Genomic DNA, 14610 nt, shown 5'->3' with positions numbered 1-14610 from the left:
CTCCTCTGTCAAATGAACTGGAGAAGGAAATGGCAAACCACTCCAGAAGCTTTGCCAAGAAAACCTCAAATGAGGTCACAAAGAGTTGGACACAACTGAACAACAACAAAATATTTGGGGGTATCCAGAAGTCACGATCATTTGCTAAACTCCTAAAGAATTCTGGGAAATGGAGTGCTGAAGGAAACATGGTGTTGTCCCTATTATATTTGTAATAGGTATCTTATAAGCTTGTAATGAACATCAAAGGAGATAATGCATGCAAAGTATTTTGTAGCTATGCAACACTATTTGTTATCACTTTTACTTCTGGATTGATTATAGTCAGAAAGAGAGAGTTATCAGTATATAAAGCAAGTACAAATGGAATGCCCTTTGAAGGAGTACCCACTCTTATCTATGAGATCACAGATCCAGCGTAACATTAAAATGTCCAGAGTTCTTTGTGTGTCTCTTATTTTCCCAATAAACTGTAAACTCCTTGAAGGCAGGGACTGTACTTAGTTTTTTTAGTATCTCCTTTAGCATCTAGCACAGGGTTCTGCAAATGGTGGGGACTTAATGTGTATGTGTGTGTGTGTGTGTGTGTGTGTGTATGTGTGTGTATGTTTGCGATTCAATCAAATTTCTTAAAAAATAGTGAATTTGTTCATATGAACATACCTCAGGAGCTTGGAAATGGCATTGACTTTCTTTTTTCAGAACAGTGTATTAATGGTTCAGCAAACTACTTTCCCTTTCTTACACTTATTGTATGAAATCAACTGGTCCTTAACTTTCTAAAATGAAAAATGCTTGACATTTGATTACATACATTATCCATTTTTCTGTGGAATACATATTTACTTTATTAGGGATTAAAATAGCAATTTTTTCCCCCTTGTAAAATAGATTTTCTATTAACCACCAAAGCAGTCTCTCTTTTCTTCTTCGGTGCTAATTAAATTACATTCCAGCTTGTTTGAAATTCAGCAATCAATTTATTTGTTATATTTGCACTGTATCACAAAATTTCATCTTGAAACAACCTTTCAACAAAGGCCATAAGAATGAGAGATGACAAATTTGCTTTCCAAGGAGGACAAAAAAGTAGCACCCCCCAAATACTTTGTATAGATTATATTTTCTATTTATTCGCCTAAGTAGGTGTGTGTGTGTGTGTATGTGTGTGTGTATGTGTGTGTGTGTGCACACGTGTGTGTATGCATACAGTATCCCATAAGAATGTAAGTTACCTAGAATGGTAATGGCAATGGATAGAATGCTGGTCTTGGAGTTAGGAAGACCAGAGTTCAAATTCAGCCTGATTGTGTGCCCCTGAGCAAGTCACTTAACCTTGTTTGCTTCAGTTTCCTCACCTGTAAAATGAACTGGTGAAGGAAATGGCAAACCATTCCAGTATCTTTGCCAAGAAGATCCCACATGAGGTCACAAAGAGCCAGACAGGACTGGAAAAAGACTCGACCACAATACCTAAGGGTAGGAACTGTTCTGTCTTTGTATCATTAGTTCCTAGCAAAGTGCTCAGCATGGAGTAGGTGCTTAACAAACACTTGTGGAATGGACTGCCTGAATGTAGTCACTTTGCATGTATTATCTGAGTGTGCACCAAAATGCCTAGCTCATTTCTGGGAACACTTTTCCCTAATATTTTTGTTTGAAGAAAAGGTATAGAAGTCTCAGGCATCAGAAATGATGAACAGCAAAAAGGAAAATGATAGTTCAATCAGTTCAGATACTTGACATGTTACCAGTGGTCAGGGTACAGAGATTCTTTCCAGGGTTCTTAAAAATATGGAAAGTTCTGAGTCAAGGTCTAACCTTAAAGATTCAGATAGACCATGTTTGCAGTAGTCTAAGGAAGCAGTGGTTCATTTCTCATAATTCAGTAAGCATTTATGCCTACGAGGTTCAAGGCAATGGATACAAAGACAAAATGAAAGGGTCCACAACAGCACGAAAATTACATTATTCTGGGGGGAAATAACATGTAACAGATGACTAAATACAAAGTATGCAAAAATAAGTCCAAAGTAATTTCACTGGGGTTGAGGGTTGAGCACTAAGAATCAGGAGAATGAAGATAGGCCCTTGAAGGAGGTGGGTGATATATGAAGTGAGGGCTGATGGATTTCCAGAATTTGAGAGAAGTATGAAATGAAGAAACTGTTAGAAAAATTGTGTTCCTCTCTCCTGCTTCCCCCTTGGTAGACTATAAGCTCCTGTGGGCAGGATGGTACAAGCCTATAATCCCTGCTCCTGGGTAGGGATGAGGATGATCCATTGTTTGAGTCTGGGACTTCTGAGCTCCAGAGTGGTAAAGCTGATTGGGTGCCTATCCTAAATCTGGTGCCAATATGGTGAACCCCTAAGGAGTGGTTGGCTACTAGACTATCTGAGGGTGGAAGTGACCCAGGTTGGAAAAATGAAGCCAGTTACATGAATGTTTCTGTGTTGATCAACAGTGGGGTAAGACCCTGGGAAACTGCTGAACTTCCAGTGTGGGTGAGGTAGGGAGATCCAATCTCTCTCCCCTATACCCCACAAAAAGAGAAAAGAAAAAAAAATGTAAGATCCTGAAGGGCAGCACCTCCCCCCACCATTTCATCTGTTTTTCTTAAGATCTTAGCACAGCACCCATTCTTGCACATACTAGGTGCTTAACAAATGATCATTGGATTGGATCCAGGTGTAAAAGGAGGAAAACCTCAAGAACAGTTATGCTAAATTACTGTTATGCTAAAACTAGGTCTATAAGAATACTGAAACACCTATTTTGATTCCCCATCAAGGCATTTGTATCCAAGAATTGTTTGGAAGGGAAATAAATAAGATTGCAGGAAACCAAAGGATATCAAGATGACCCCACCTCTATCCTCTGATTCTGTCCCCCAGACAATTGCATTTAGAGGAGGTAAATTCCTGTGATTAAAAAAAAAAAAACATGAGAAAGAAGGCTGGACTCTGATTATATGTTTAGTGATGAAATGTTAATGATGAAATAGTTGTTAGTGTCAAGAAAAATGAACTTGGAATTTGAAAAGTCCTGGGTTTGATTCTTCCTATGTTTCCTAACTGTTGACCCTTGACAGATATATTGATTAACTTCTGTGAGACTTGGTTTCTTCATTTGTAAAATGGAGATAATACATGGTGCTTCCTTCCAGAATTGTTGAGAGGGGCTAATGAGATAGTATAAGTTTTTAAAATTTTTGAACCTACAGAAATATCAATTATTCTAGGGCAGAGGCCATTTTCAGAAGTCAGAATAAGTCTATCAGGCAGTAGGAATTATTAACTGACATTTTCAGAGTGTTTTTAGGTACACAGAGCACTTTACATACACAGTCTCCTTGGAGCCTCAGAACAGCTCATTCAACAGATGAGGAAACTGAGGCTGTAAAAGGAATGACTTGCCTAGTCACTCCAGTAAGTCATCCCTTGTATTCTGTATCTGAACCCACTTCTCCTCAGCAGAGCTCTTACCAGTAGGTTGCTATGCGGTCTGTTATTTTATGAGTGACTATAACCAAACCAGAAAAGAAATACTGGCAATGACTATGTCAGCGGGAGTCATTTCTACAGTAGGATCAACTTGTAGATCTCCTTGACAAAATTTCTCCTTTCCCCTTTTTTACCAAACATCTTGGTGCTTAGTTTAGAAGGCTTAGCCCTTATGTCCCATATTTTCATATATACTATCCTTTTCCTTGTGAATTGCCTTTCCTAGGTCATAAGACTAGAATTTCCCCAGGTATGAGTAACATAAAATCCCTATTCTTGTAATTGCTTCCTGATTTGTACAACTTTCATATTTTTCTCCCATCTTGACAAATCCTACTCCTTCTCTTTTAAAGTTACACAGGACTAAAATGGATAGATTTAATCAGTTTTCACATCCTATTTTCCTAACTACAAAGACCCCATGTCCAGTGGCACAAATCTGAGATCTGAAAGAATTGCCTTGAATTTGCTTTTCTTACTTCCTTAGAGATCATTGTGCTGGTGCTTTTTTGTTGGTTCTGGCATTAAAATAACATTTCAAACTGTCTGATGAAACCACAACCAAAATCAGGAACCAAATGAAGGCATGTGAAATGGAAAACCAGTTTCTCTAAAATCAAGAGAAGAAAATCAGTCTAAGACTTCAATTTATTCACTTCAATATAATTTTCTGCAATTAATGGACAGTAGCATGAATAGACATAGAATACAATGGTAAGAATAAGCAATCCTTCAGATATAAAATGTAATTGGAAACTTACTCCATTTATTATAGAGAAGTCTGTGCAGTCTGGAAGTCTGGAAGACAGGTTTAGTTTTCCAAAGATTTATTTCATAAACTGGAAATTCTTTTTCTGCTAAGTTTCCCACATAGTAATAAAGGAAAATGCCAAGGTATAGAGAAAAAAAAGGAAACCCCTATGTAAAGTAGACCAATTTCTCTTGGCTATGTCAATGAAGAATGTGTCCAGTCTGAAGGTAGAGGAGGAAGAAAAAGGATAAGAAAGCAAAAGGAGACAGAGATGCAATTCAATTACATATGGCCAAAATTTAATGTGCACCTTTCAAATAAAAGGCAAATGTTAGGTACCACTGAAGAACACAAAGATGGACAAGTCACAGTCTCTGCCCTCAAGGAGCTCTGCCCTTTGGAGGGAGAGGAGATTAAATGGGCATGCAATAGACTTGGTTCTTAAAAGACCTAGACCTAATTACAGGAAAGGGGCCGATAAGGAGGTACTTAACTATAAAAATGATGAAAGTCAGACGATTTCATTATGCGGTATGAACAAGTACTTTGAGTGAATTAAATAAGGAGTTGAGCTAAAGGTGAACCATGATAGGCCACTGCAAGGGGGTTGACCTTTAAAAGTCAATAATATCAGCCTAGTTGGAAATCAGATTCTTATGAAAAAGGCAGCTCCTGGCCAGGGGAGAAAAAGGGGGTTCATGAGTAGAGAAGTCATATGGACTGGAGAGCAGAAGTCTGGGCAGAGGCAGCTGCCACAGAGAAAAGGACCAGGATTCTGTCAGGAATGAACAACTTTACTCTTATTGGAGCCTTTGCTTGTGGTGGCTGTGTCTGCCTGGGCTTTGGCTCTTCTGACATCATGGGATTTTCCCCAGGCTGGTACAGCAGATAGCCACTGGCCTTGGAGCTCAAATGTGGCCTCGGACAAACACCAGTTGTGTCTTAACCTCTCTGTCTCAGTTTCTTGTAAAATGGGAATGATAATAGTACCTACCTCATCTACATTATGAGTATTGAAATAACATGTAAAGCACATTGCAGACCTTAAAGCATGTATAAATGTTCACTTTTATCACTGTTCTCATGACCTTCTTTCCTTTGCCAACTCCTGCTATCCTTTATACCTGCTATCAAGAAGTGGGCACTTTGGAAGAGCATTGACTTTGAAGTCAGATGTTGGGATTTTTCAATCATTTTTGTTGTATTTGACTGTTCAAGTTGGGTTTTGTTGGCAGAGATACTGGAGTGGTTTGCCATCTTCTTCCTCAGCTCATTTTTCATATCAGGAAACTGAGGCAAACAGGGTTAAGTGACTCACTCAGGATCACAAAGCTAATAAGTGTCTGAGCCTGGATTTGAATTAAATTCAGACCTGGTGCTCTATCTACTCTACCTAGCTGTAGGTCAGATCTATAGTCAAATCTCAGCTCTGACTCTTTCTATCTTGGGCAAGTTATATAATATCTCTTGGCTTCAGTTTCCTAATCTGTGAAATGAGGATGTTGGATAAGGTTGCCTCTGAAGTCCTTTCTAGGCATAGAAGGACCTAAGATCTTATAATAATCCATATCAGACTAGTGTGGTTGTGTTTGTCCTTGTTCTCGAAGAGGACCATGACATCAAGATGGTGACCTGACTTGCAGTTGACTTTGATTTGAGTGAGGAAGGGCTGTGCAAGGTCACCAGCCTCACTTTCTCCTCCCAAAGTATGGACTGACTTTCCGAAAGGACACCAGGGCTATAGCTTATCGTTGTTCATCCTGGGAACATTTTTATAGTTAATCTAATACCTCATTGTTGGTCATTTTTCTTTGATTAGGCTGCTGCCTTAAACAGGCAAATTACCATAGTACAAAATAATCAGAAGTGCTAGGAGAGGTAGTAGTAGAATGTGATAGGAAGGTAGAGAAGATAGAAAATACTTTTGGATGGGGGAGTCAAAGAAAACTTCATGAAAAAAGTAGCCTTGGAACAGAACTTTGAGAGATTCTTTGAATCTTTCAATGAGCAGAGTTTGAGGGAGGGAATTTTGGGGATCATGAGATCTTAGGTTTAGACCTAGAAGTGAAGAAAGATGTATTCCAGGCAAAAAACATGGTATATTAGAGGCAAGAAGACACATGTTATGAGACTAATTCAGCTGGATTATAGAGTGCCTGAAGAACAATGATGGGAGAGAAATCTGGAAAAATAGATTGGAAACATTATATAGAAGGCCTTTAATGGGTCATTGAAATGGTTTGGGTCCAAGTTAATGAGCATGGGAACCCAGTAGACGCTGGGTCTTTCCAAGAATAGCCCTTGATGATTAATTGGAAAAAGCATGGATTTCTTCAAGGTTTCTAGACTGATTAAGAGGATGTAATGTCTTCAAGAGATATAGGCATAAATCAAGAGTAGTATTTATATCAGATAGTAGACAGAAGGCTTAACTTGGAATCAGAAAGATCTGAGTTGTGTGGTCCTTAGCCAGTCACTTAACCAACTTAGTCTCAGTTTCCTCATCTGTTAAATGAGGATAGTAACAGTACCCACGTCACAGAGCTGTTGTCCAGATCAAATGAAATAATATGTATAAAGTGCTTTGCAAGCCCTTAGAATATGATATGAATACCATTTTTCTTATATGTGTAAAGTGCTTTCCAAACCTGAAAGTGTTAACATATAAATGTTAACTATTATTTATTATTACATATGGACAGTGTTTTGCAAACTTTAAAGTGCCATATAAATGCTAGGCATTATTATTTTGCTTTGAAAAGGAGAGACCCTTCTAACTGAGTCATTGGAAAGGAGAGGATATAGGCAAATTTTAAAAAGGCAGAAAAGCTGAGCTCACTCCTACCAGAAAGACCTAATGCCAATAAAGTATGAAGTAAATTTGGATTCTGAAAGTGAAGGGGCAGGAGTAGAGCTTAGGGGAAATTGAAAAAAAAAATGTGGGAAAAGTAAAAGGGAAACAAATAGAGAAGAATAAAGGGATAGTTCTGAGGAAGTAAGGACCCACCTAACACTAGACAGCATGAAATAATTATGTAAAAAGTCAGCATGTTTGTAAACTTTACTCTAATATCTTCAGTACACTAAAGTAAGGGAGGAGGAACGAATGATGGAAGATGGTACTGTGTACCCAGAACTGAGATTGTAAGGCAATGTGCAGCAGATAATCAAGAAAACAACATCGTTGAAAAGGCTGATCATGGAGCCAGGTAGGGTAGGGAGGCAAGTGAAAACAAAATTGCTTGGGGGCCTGGGGGAATAGGGAGCAGCAAAAGAGAAAGAGATTGTACAATGTTAAGAAATGTTGATCAGAGAAAAATTTCTGAATTCACGATCTTGGAAATGGAGAAAATTATAGAAATAAGCTGCAAGACATTACCATGTTTGTGAATGACTAAAATGTATGGTGGAAAAATTCATTAGAAATCAATGGTTAATCCAGGTGACTAGAAGATACATCAATGGGAATACTGAAGTTAGCAGAATGTTGTCAAGCAATATGGTGGACACTGTGACTATGAATCTAGTGTTGGCATCCATTAACGAAGGCACCAGAATGAATAATTTGAATCTCAACTAAATGTTGTATACATAAAAAGAATGAAGGATGACTCTGGAAGAGAAAGTGAGGCTGGTGACCTTGCACAGCCCTCCCTTGCTCAAATCAAAGTCAACTGCAAGTCATGTCATCATATCCCTGATTTTATGGTCCTCTTCAACCAAATACAACAACCTCTTTTGGTCAGCAACCCTGAAGGTCTCCCCCTCCCAGTTTGATTTTTTTTTTTTTGATTAAAGGGACCATTCCCTGACTCACTTTTTAAACAGGTCTATCCACTGAATGGGTGCTACTTCACTCAAAGTGAGAACCTGAAAAGCCCTTAGGCTAAAAGGGACAGGGTGTCCCATTGCATCCTGGGCTATCTCTAGTCATCCTGATGAATATCTGGCCACTGGATCTAGATGGATCTGGAGGAGAAAGTGAGGCTGGTGACCTTGCACAGCCCTCTCTCACTCAGAACAAAGTCAACTACAAGTCATGTCTTCATCTCCCTGATGTCATGATCTTCTTCAAGAATGGAGGACAGACATAAAGAGAATGAAGCACACAGCAGCAAAACTCAGAAACCCTTCCAACAAGAGTTTTAAAAATAATAATGATGTTTAAAAAACAATACCAAATACTTCTCTTCAAGAGAGGCAGCTTTGGTAGAGTGGATAGAAAACCCCTCTAAAAGTCAGGAAGACCTGGGTTCCAATTCTACCTGATACATACTGGAGGTGTGGTCCTGGTTAAGTCACTTAACCTGTCAGTGTTCTAGACAACACTCTATGACTAAATTGAAGAGAAGGTGACCACCTGCATTGAAAAAAGGAGTTTCCTCACCCACAGTTCTCATGGACCAATGAAATCACAAGTCCACTCTCTATTCCCACCCCTAACAACTTTACAAGATACAGACCTAGGTTTATAGGACTATTTCCAGCTCTCCTGGTCCAGGGGCTTGCACTGGGACTAGCCAGGGACTGGAGGCTACAAAAAGAAGCATGATCCTCGGTTCCCTGACCATGAAGATATTATTGTGCAGTCCAACACTTGAAGAGAAATGGAAAAATTCAAACATTGAATGTTTGTCTGTTTGATGTTCAAATCTAGACACCTGGAAACATTCTGAATGAGTGATTCATTGTTTCTCTTTGCATCCAGATATTTGGCTTTATGTTTCTACATAAGGACTTATTCATACTGAATAAAGAAGTACATTTATATTAATAAATGAATTTATATAGATAAAAAAGTTTCTGTTCTGTGTCAATGCATGTAAGTGGGGAACCCATTTATGGGTCTACACAATATACATGAGACAGAATACATATGTAGGTATGGGCAAACATGTATGGGCACATACATATGTACACACAGAGATGCTTATATACACGTGTATATAGACACAGCTATGTGTGTATGTGTCTATGTACATGTATAGGTCTATAAAGATTGTGTGTGTGTGTGTACATGTGCATATGTGTGTATTGGCTTGCACCTATCGATGTATTCACTCTATGCACTAAATAATTGGCCAGTTTCAAATAACCTTTTTAGTTAAGTAAGACAAAAAAAGGCAAAAATCTTGTTTTGGAATGATCTGAATTTCCTTCTTAGATTGATGACATTTTATTTAGATATCAAAAAATAAGACAGAGGCAACATGGTGTAGTACACAGCCAGCCTCAGAGTTCAGAAGACCTGAATTCAGTTCTTGACTCTGATGATACTGGCTGTGTCACCTTGGGTAAGTTGCTTGACTTTCAATACTATAGGCCAATGGTGTCAAACTCAAATAGAAACGGAGGCCACCAAACCATACAGAAGGACTCCTCCTGTGAGCCACATACTGACTTTCCTGTTCATTTATTTCAGTCATGTCCAACTCTTTGTGGCCCCATTTGGGACTTTCTTGGCAAAGATACTGGAGTGTCTTGCAATTTCTTTCTCCATTTCATTTATTTTTTTCATTTTTCGTTTTAAGAAAACTGAGGCAAACAGGGTTCAGTGACTTGCCCAGGGTCACACAGCTAGAAAGTATCTGAAGCTGGATTTGAACTCAGAAAGATGCGTTTTCCTGGTCCAGCACTTTATCCACTACGCCACCTAGCTGTGCACATATAACTTAGAAAACCACATACTAATATTACTTATGGTTTGTTTTTATTTATTTTGTTAAATATTTCCCAATTATACTTTGATCTGCACCAGGCAGCACTCTGAAGTGTTATGGGCTCTGTGCCTCCTCCTCTGCTTTAGGCAACTCTCTCAGACTCCTGGTTGCAGAGAAGGTGAAGACTTGGATAGGCACAGAAATCCCTACACTAGTGAAATCACTGGTCTTGTCTTCATATTCCGTATCCTATAAGAAGAAAAAAAATCCTACCAGGAGGAAGACTAGAAGCAAAATGATCATAATGATATAGAAACAATTCTGAACAACTTGACCTTTTTCACTGAAATATATTCAGCCTTGGTACAGTTGAAAACCCTGGTTAGTGACCCTGCTGAATGGAGCCATCATTAGGTACTCAACCAGAGTAGATGCCCTTTTTACAGAGAACTCTGAGCAGATGTGTTGGATACAGAAATACCAGGGAAGATTTGAATCCTTTCTCTGCCAAGGTACTTTGGTCCTTTGCTCACCAAATGGTAACTTGCACTTTTTGAATATTCACAACTGAGCTAGTTTGTAATCTGGAAGACCAGAAATAGCAGAGGTAACTTGAGAATGCTGGTGTTGTGATGGCAGAAAGAGACCCCAATCGGGTTGGTAATGAGACTGCCTCAGTAATTCAGTGAGTGAGACAGCTGTTTAGACTGTTCCCATCGGGCTGCTGAGACAGATGCCAACATGTCCATGCTGTGCCATTTCATGCCAGGCAGGCAAAGTATAACCAAATAAAGTTGATTCTGGTATAGTTTAAATGCGATGAAAATATTGAATTTCTCATTTTAAATAGCTAAAAAATAATGGACTACACTATTAAAACCTGGGGGAAAAAACTCTGTGAAAAGTGCTGTCAAAAGAGGATCCAATAAAAAAAATGTATTTAAGTCTCAGCCTTTGTGAATTCCATCTAATGTTTCACCCATCATGCTTAGTCTGTCTTTCGGAGGAACAATGAATTGTCTTCCAGCAAGAGAAATAATTATGGAAAATATGATGTTTTTGTTCCTCTTATTAGGTAGGTAACCCAGAGCAGAAAATACCAGAATGACTATAGAAAAAGGGAAACAAACAAGAGATAGAAAGAGAAATTTCATTTAAAGTTACATTAAACTCTATAAAAAATTTGGGAGTCTACCTGCCAAAACAAACCCAGGGACTATGTGAATACAACTACAAAACACTTTTCACACAAATCAAGTCAGATCTAAATAATTGGAAAAACACCAGTTGCTCATGGGTAGGCCAAGCTAATATAGTCAAAATAACAATCCTACCTAAATTAATTTACTTATTCAGTGTCGTACCAATCAAAATTATTTCTAGAGCTAGAAAAAATAATATCAAAATTCATCTGGAATATTTATAGCAGCTCTCTTTGTGGTGGCCAAAAACTGGAAATCAAGGGGATGCCCAACCATTGGGGAATGGCTGAACAAAATGTGGTATATGAATGTAATGGAATACTATTGTGCTATAAGAAATGATGAACAGGAAGACTTCAGAGAGGCCTGGAAAGACTTATATGATCTGATACTGAGTGAAAGGAGCAGAACCAGGAGAACTTTGTACACAGCAACAACCACAATGTGCGAGGAATTTTTCTGATAGACTTAGTACTTCATTGCAATGCAAGGACTTAAATAGTTTCCAATAGTCTCTTAAGGCAAAATGCCTTCCACATTCAGGGTAAGAACTATGGAATTTGATTGCAGAATGAAGCAGATCATTTCTCTTTTGTATTAGGTTTTGGTTTGTTTTATGATTTCTCCGATTCATTTTAATTCTTCTATGCAACATGACTAAGGTGAAAATGTATTTAATAGGAATATATGTGTAGAACCTATATAAAACTGTATGCCATCTCAGGGAGGGAGTGGGGAGGTAGGGGGGAGGTGGGGAAGGGAGGGAAAAATCTAAGATAGAGTTACTTAAGGAAGTGATTGCAGAACACTGAAAACAAATAAGACAATAACAAAAAAAGAAGAAAAAAATTCATCTGGAAGAAAAAAAGGTCTAGAATATAAAGTGAATTAATGAAAAAAATTGCTAGGGAAGGTAGCCTAGTTATACCAGATCTCAAATTGTATTATAAAGCAGCAGTCATCAAAACCACTTGGCACTGGCTAAGAAATAGAGGGATAGACCAGTGGAATAGGTCAGGTTCATAACACACAGCAGCCAATGATTATAGCAGGCTACTGTTTGATACACCCCAGAACCTGAGCTTCTTGGATAAGAACCTCACTGTCTGACAAAAACTGCTGGGAAAACTGTAAAATAGTGTGGCAGAAAGTGGGCATAGACCAATGCCTACTAGGAAACTGAGAATAGACCAATGTCTGAAACTGTGTACCAGAATGAAGTCCAAATGGGTACACTATCTAGGTATAAAGGCTGATTCTAGAAATAATTTATGGGAGCAAGGAATAATTTATTTGTCAGATTTATGGAGGATGGAGCAATTTATGACTAAACAAGAGATAGAAAGCATCATGAAGTGCAAAATGGATAATTCTGATTACATTAAATTGAAAAGTTTTTGCACTAATAAAGCAACAATACTAGGAGGGAAGTAGAAAACTGGGAAATAATTTTTACAACCAGTGTCAGTGATAAAGGCCTCATTTCTAAAATATATAGAGAACTGTGTCAAATTTATAAGAATACAAATAATTCCCCAATTGATAAATGGTCAAAGGATATGAACAGGCAGTTTTCAGAGGAAGAAATTAAAGCTATCTATAGTCATATGAAAAAAATGCTTTAAATCACTATTGATTAGAAAGATGCAAATCAAAACAACTCTGAGGTACCACATCACACCTGTCAGATTGACAAACATGACAAAGCAGGAAGATGATAAATGTTGGAGAGGACGTGGGAGAGTTGGAACACTAATTCATTGTTGGTGGAGCTGGGAGCTGATTCAACCATTTTGGAGAACAATTTGGAACTATGCCCAAAGGGCTACAAAAACGTTCATACCCTTTGACCCAGTAATATCACTTCCAGGGCTGTATCCCAAAGAGATCATAAAAATGTAGAAAAACATTTATAGCACTTCTTTTTGTGGAGGTCAAGAACTGGAAATTGAGGGGATGCCCATCAATTGGGGTATGGCTGAACAAGTTGTAGTACATGAATGTAATGGAATACTATGGTGCTATAGGAAATGATGAACATGTGGGCTTAAATCTGGAAAGACTTAAATGAACTGATGCTGAGTGAAATGAATAGAACCAGGAGAACATTATAGATGGTAATAGCCACAGCATGCAAGGACTGTTTCTAATAGATTTAGCCCTTCACAGCAATGCAAGGACCTAAAACACTTCCAAGGAACTCTTGATGCAAAATGCCATCCCCATACAGAAAAAGAAATATAGAGTCAAATTCAGAATGAAACAGACTATTTTCTATTTTATCATATTTTGTTTTGTTTTTTTTCTCATGGTTTCTCCCATTTGTTTTAATTCTCCTATACAACATGACTAATGTGAAAATGTGCTTAATAAGAATGTATGTGTAGAATGCATATAAGATTGCATGCCATCTCAGGGAGGAAATGGGAAGGGAGGGGGAGAAAAATTTAAAACTTATTGAAGTGATTGTTGAAAACTGAAAACAAATTAATTATTAAAAAAAGAAAAAAGGGAAACATCATATTTCTCACTGTCCTTTTGAGGACAAAGGATTTTTGTAGCCCCTTTGGGACATATTTGTAAGAGTATTTTTGTGTCAAATAAAAGTGAATGTGGGAATTGTTTCTAGATGCTATACATCAATCTCTTCATTTTCTTTTATGTGGTTCCTGCAAAACCAATATATTTTTTAGGAGACTACCAATTTCTAGGACTCTATATGTGACTGAATCTGATCAGTAGCCCAGAACATTGCATAACCTTGGTCAAGAATATCTTTCTTTGTGTAATTAATTAATAAGTCTAGAGGACAATAAGAGACATTAAGTTAACATAAAACACTAAAACAGCAATGGTTTTCTTACCTCTTCCTTCTCAGCACTTTGCAAATCCCTCCATTCTTCAGTCACATGGCCAAAGTCCACTGTATTCATGGCTACTTTAAATTCCCCAATGATATCATGCTTGGAGAAACGATCAAAATCATAGACTGCCATCACCAGAGTTTTCCCTCCTAATTCAGAGTAGGGCACCTATATTAAAAAAAAAATTAAATAGAGAGATGAAATGTCTGGCTCAGAAAATAAAGAACTTGCTATAATGCAAATGAGTTTACAGTACTTAGCTTTTAATAGCCAAGCTTAATAAGTAGCACTGGAAGAAAATTATGGTTGTAGTGTTTTCTTTTCTTTTCTTTTTTTAATTGACTCACTTGACTTTACTTTCTGAGACTTGAATTATTCAGGGGAAAATGAGGCTACAACACTCATTTATCTCTTTGCCTCAGAGATTCAGTGGCTTGTAACAATCTTAATAAGAACAATAATTCCTGCATAGCCATGCTATCAAAACTGAGAAGATTCATGCATCTGTTCAGGAAAAACACATAAAGCAGGTCAATTGCATAGGCTACTGTTAGAATTAGTTTTCTTATAGTAAGAATTTCTTGCTAAAATGAGTCAGCTCCTTAAAATGAGTAACTTATTCAGAGGAG

At 37.8% G+C, this 14610-nt stretch overlaps 1 protein-coding gene across 7 annotated transcripts in view; it reads right to left on the bottom strand.

Annotated features, from left to right (window-relative positions):
* SYT1 (synaptotagmin 1) overlaps positions 1 to 14610 on the bottom strand; it is a 728065-nt gene that overhangs the window by 187131 nt on the left and 526324 nt on the right. For all 7 annotated transcript variants that reach the window (XM_072655449.1, XM_072655451.1, XM_072655447.1 and 4 more), the window contains one exon: positions 13982 to 14149. In XM_072655449.1, the coding sequence (XP_072511550.1) occupies positions 13982 to 14149 (168 nt within the window). The remainder of the gene's footprint in view (positions 1 to 13981; positions 14150 to 14610) is intronic.

This window comes from Notamacropus eugenii, chromosome 3, assembly GCF_028372415.1.
Source record: "Notamacropus eugenii isolate mMacEug1 chromosome 3, mMacEug1.pri_v2, whole genome shotgun sequence".
Lineage (NCBI taxonomy): Eukaryota > Metazoa > Chordata > Mammalia > Diprotodontia > Macropodidae > Notamacropus > Notamacropus eugenii.
Note: the sequence above shows the minus strand (reverse complement) of the source record. Positions and strands in the feature narration are given on the sequence as shown.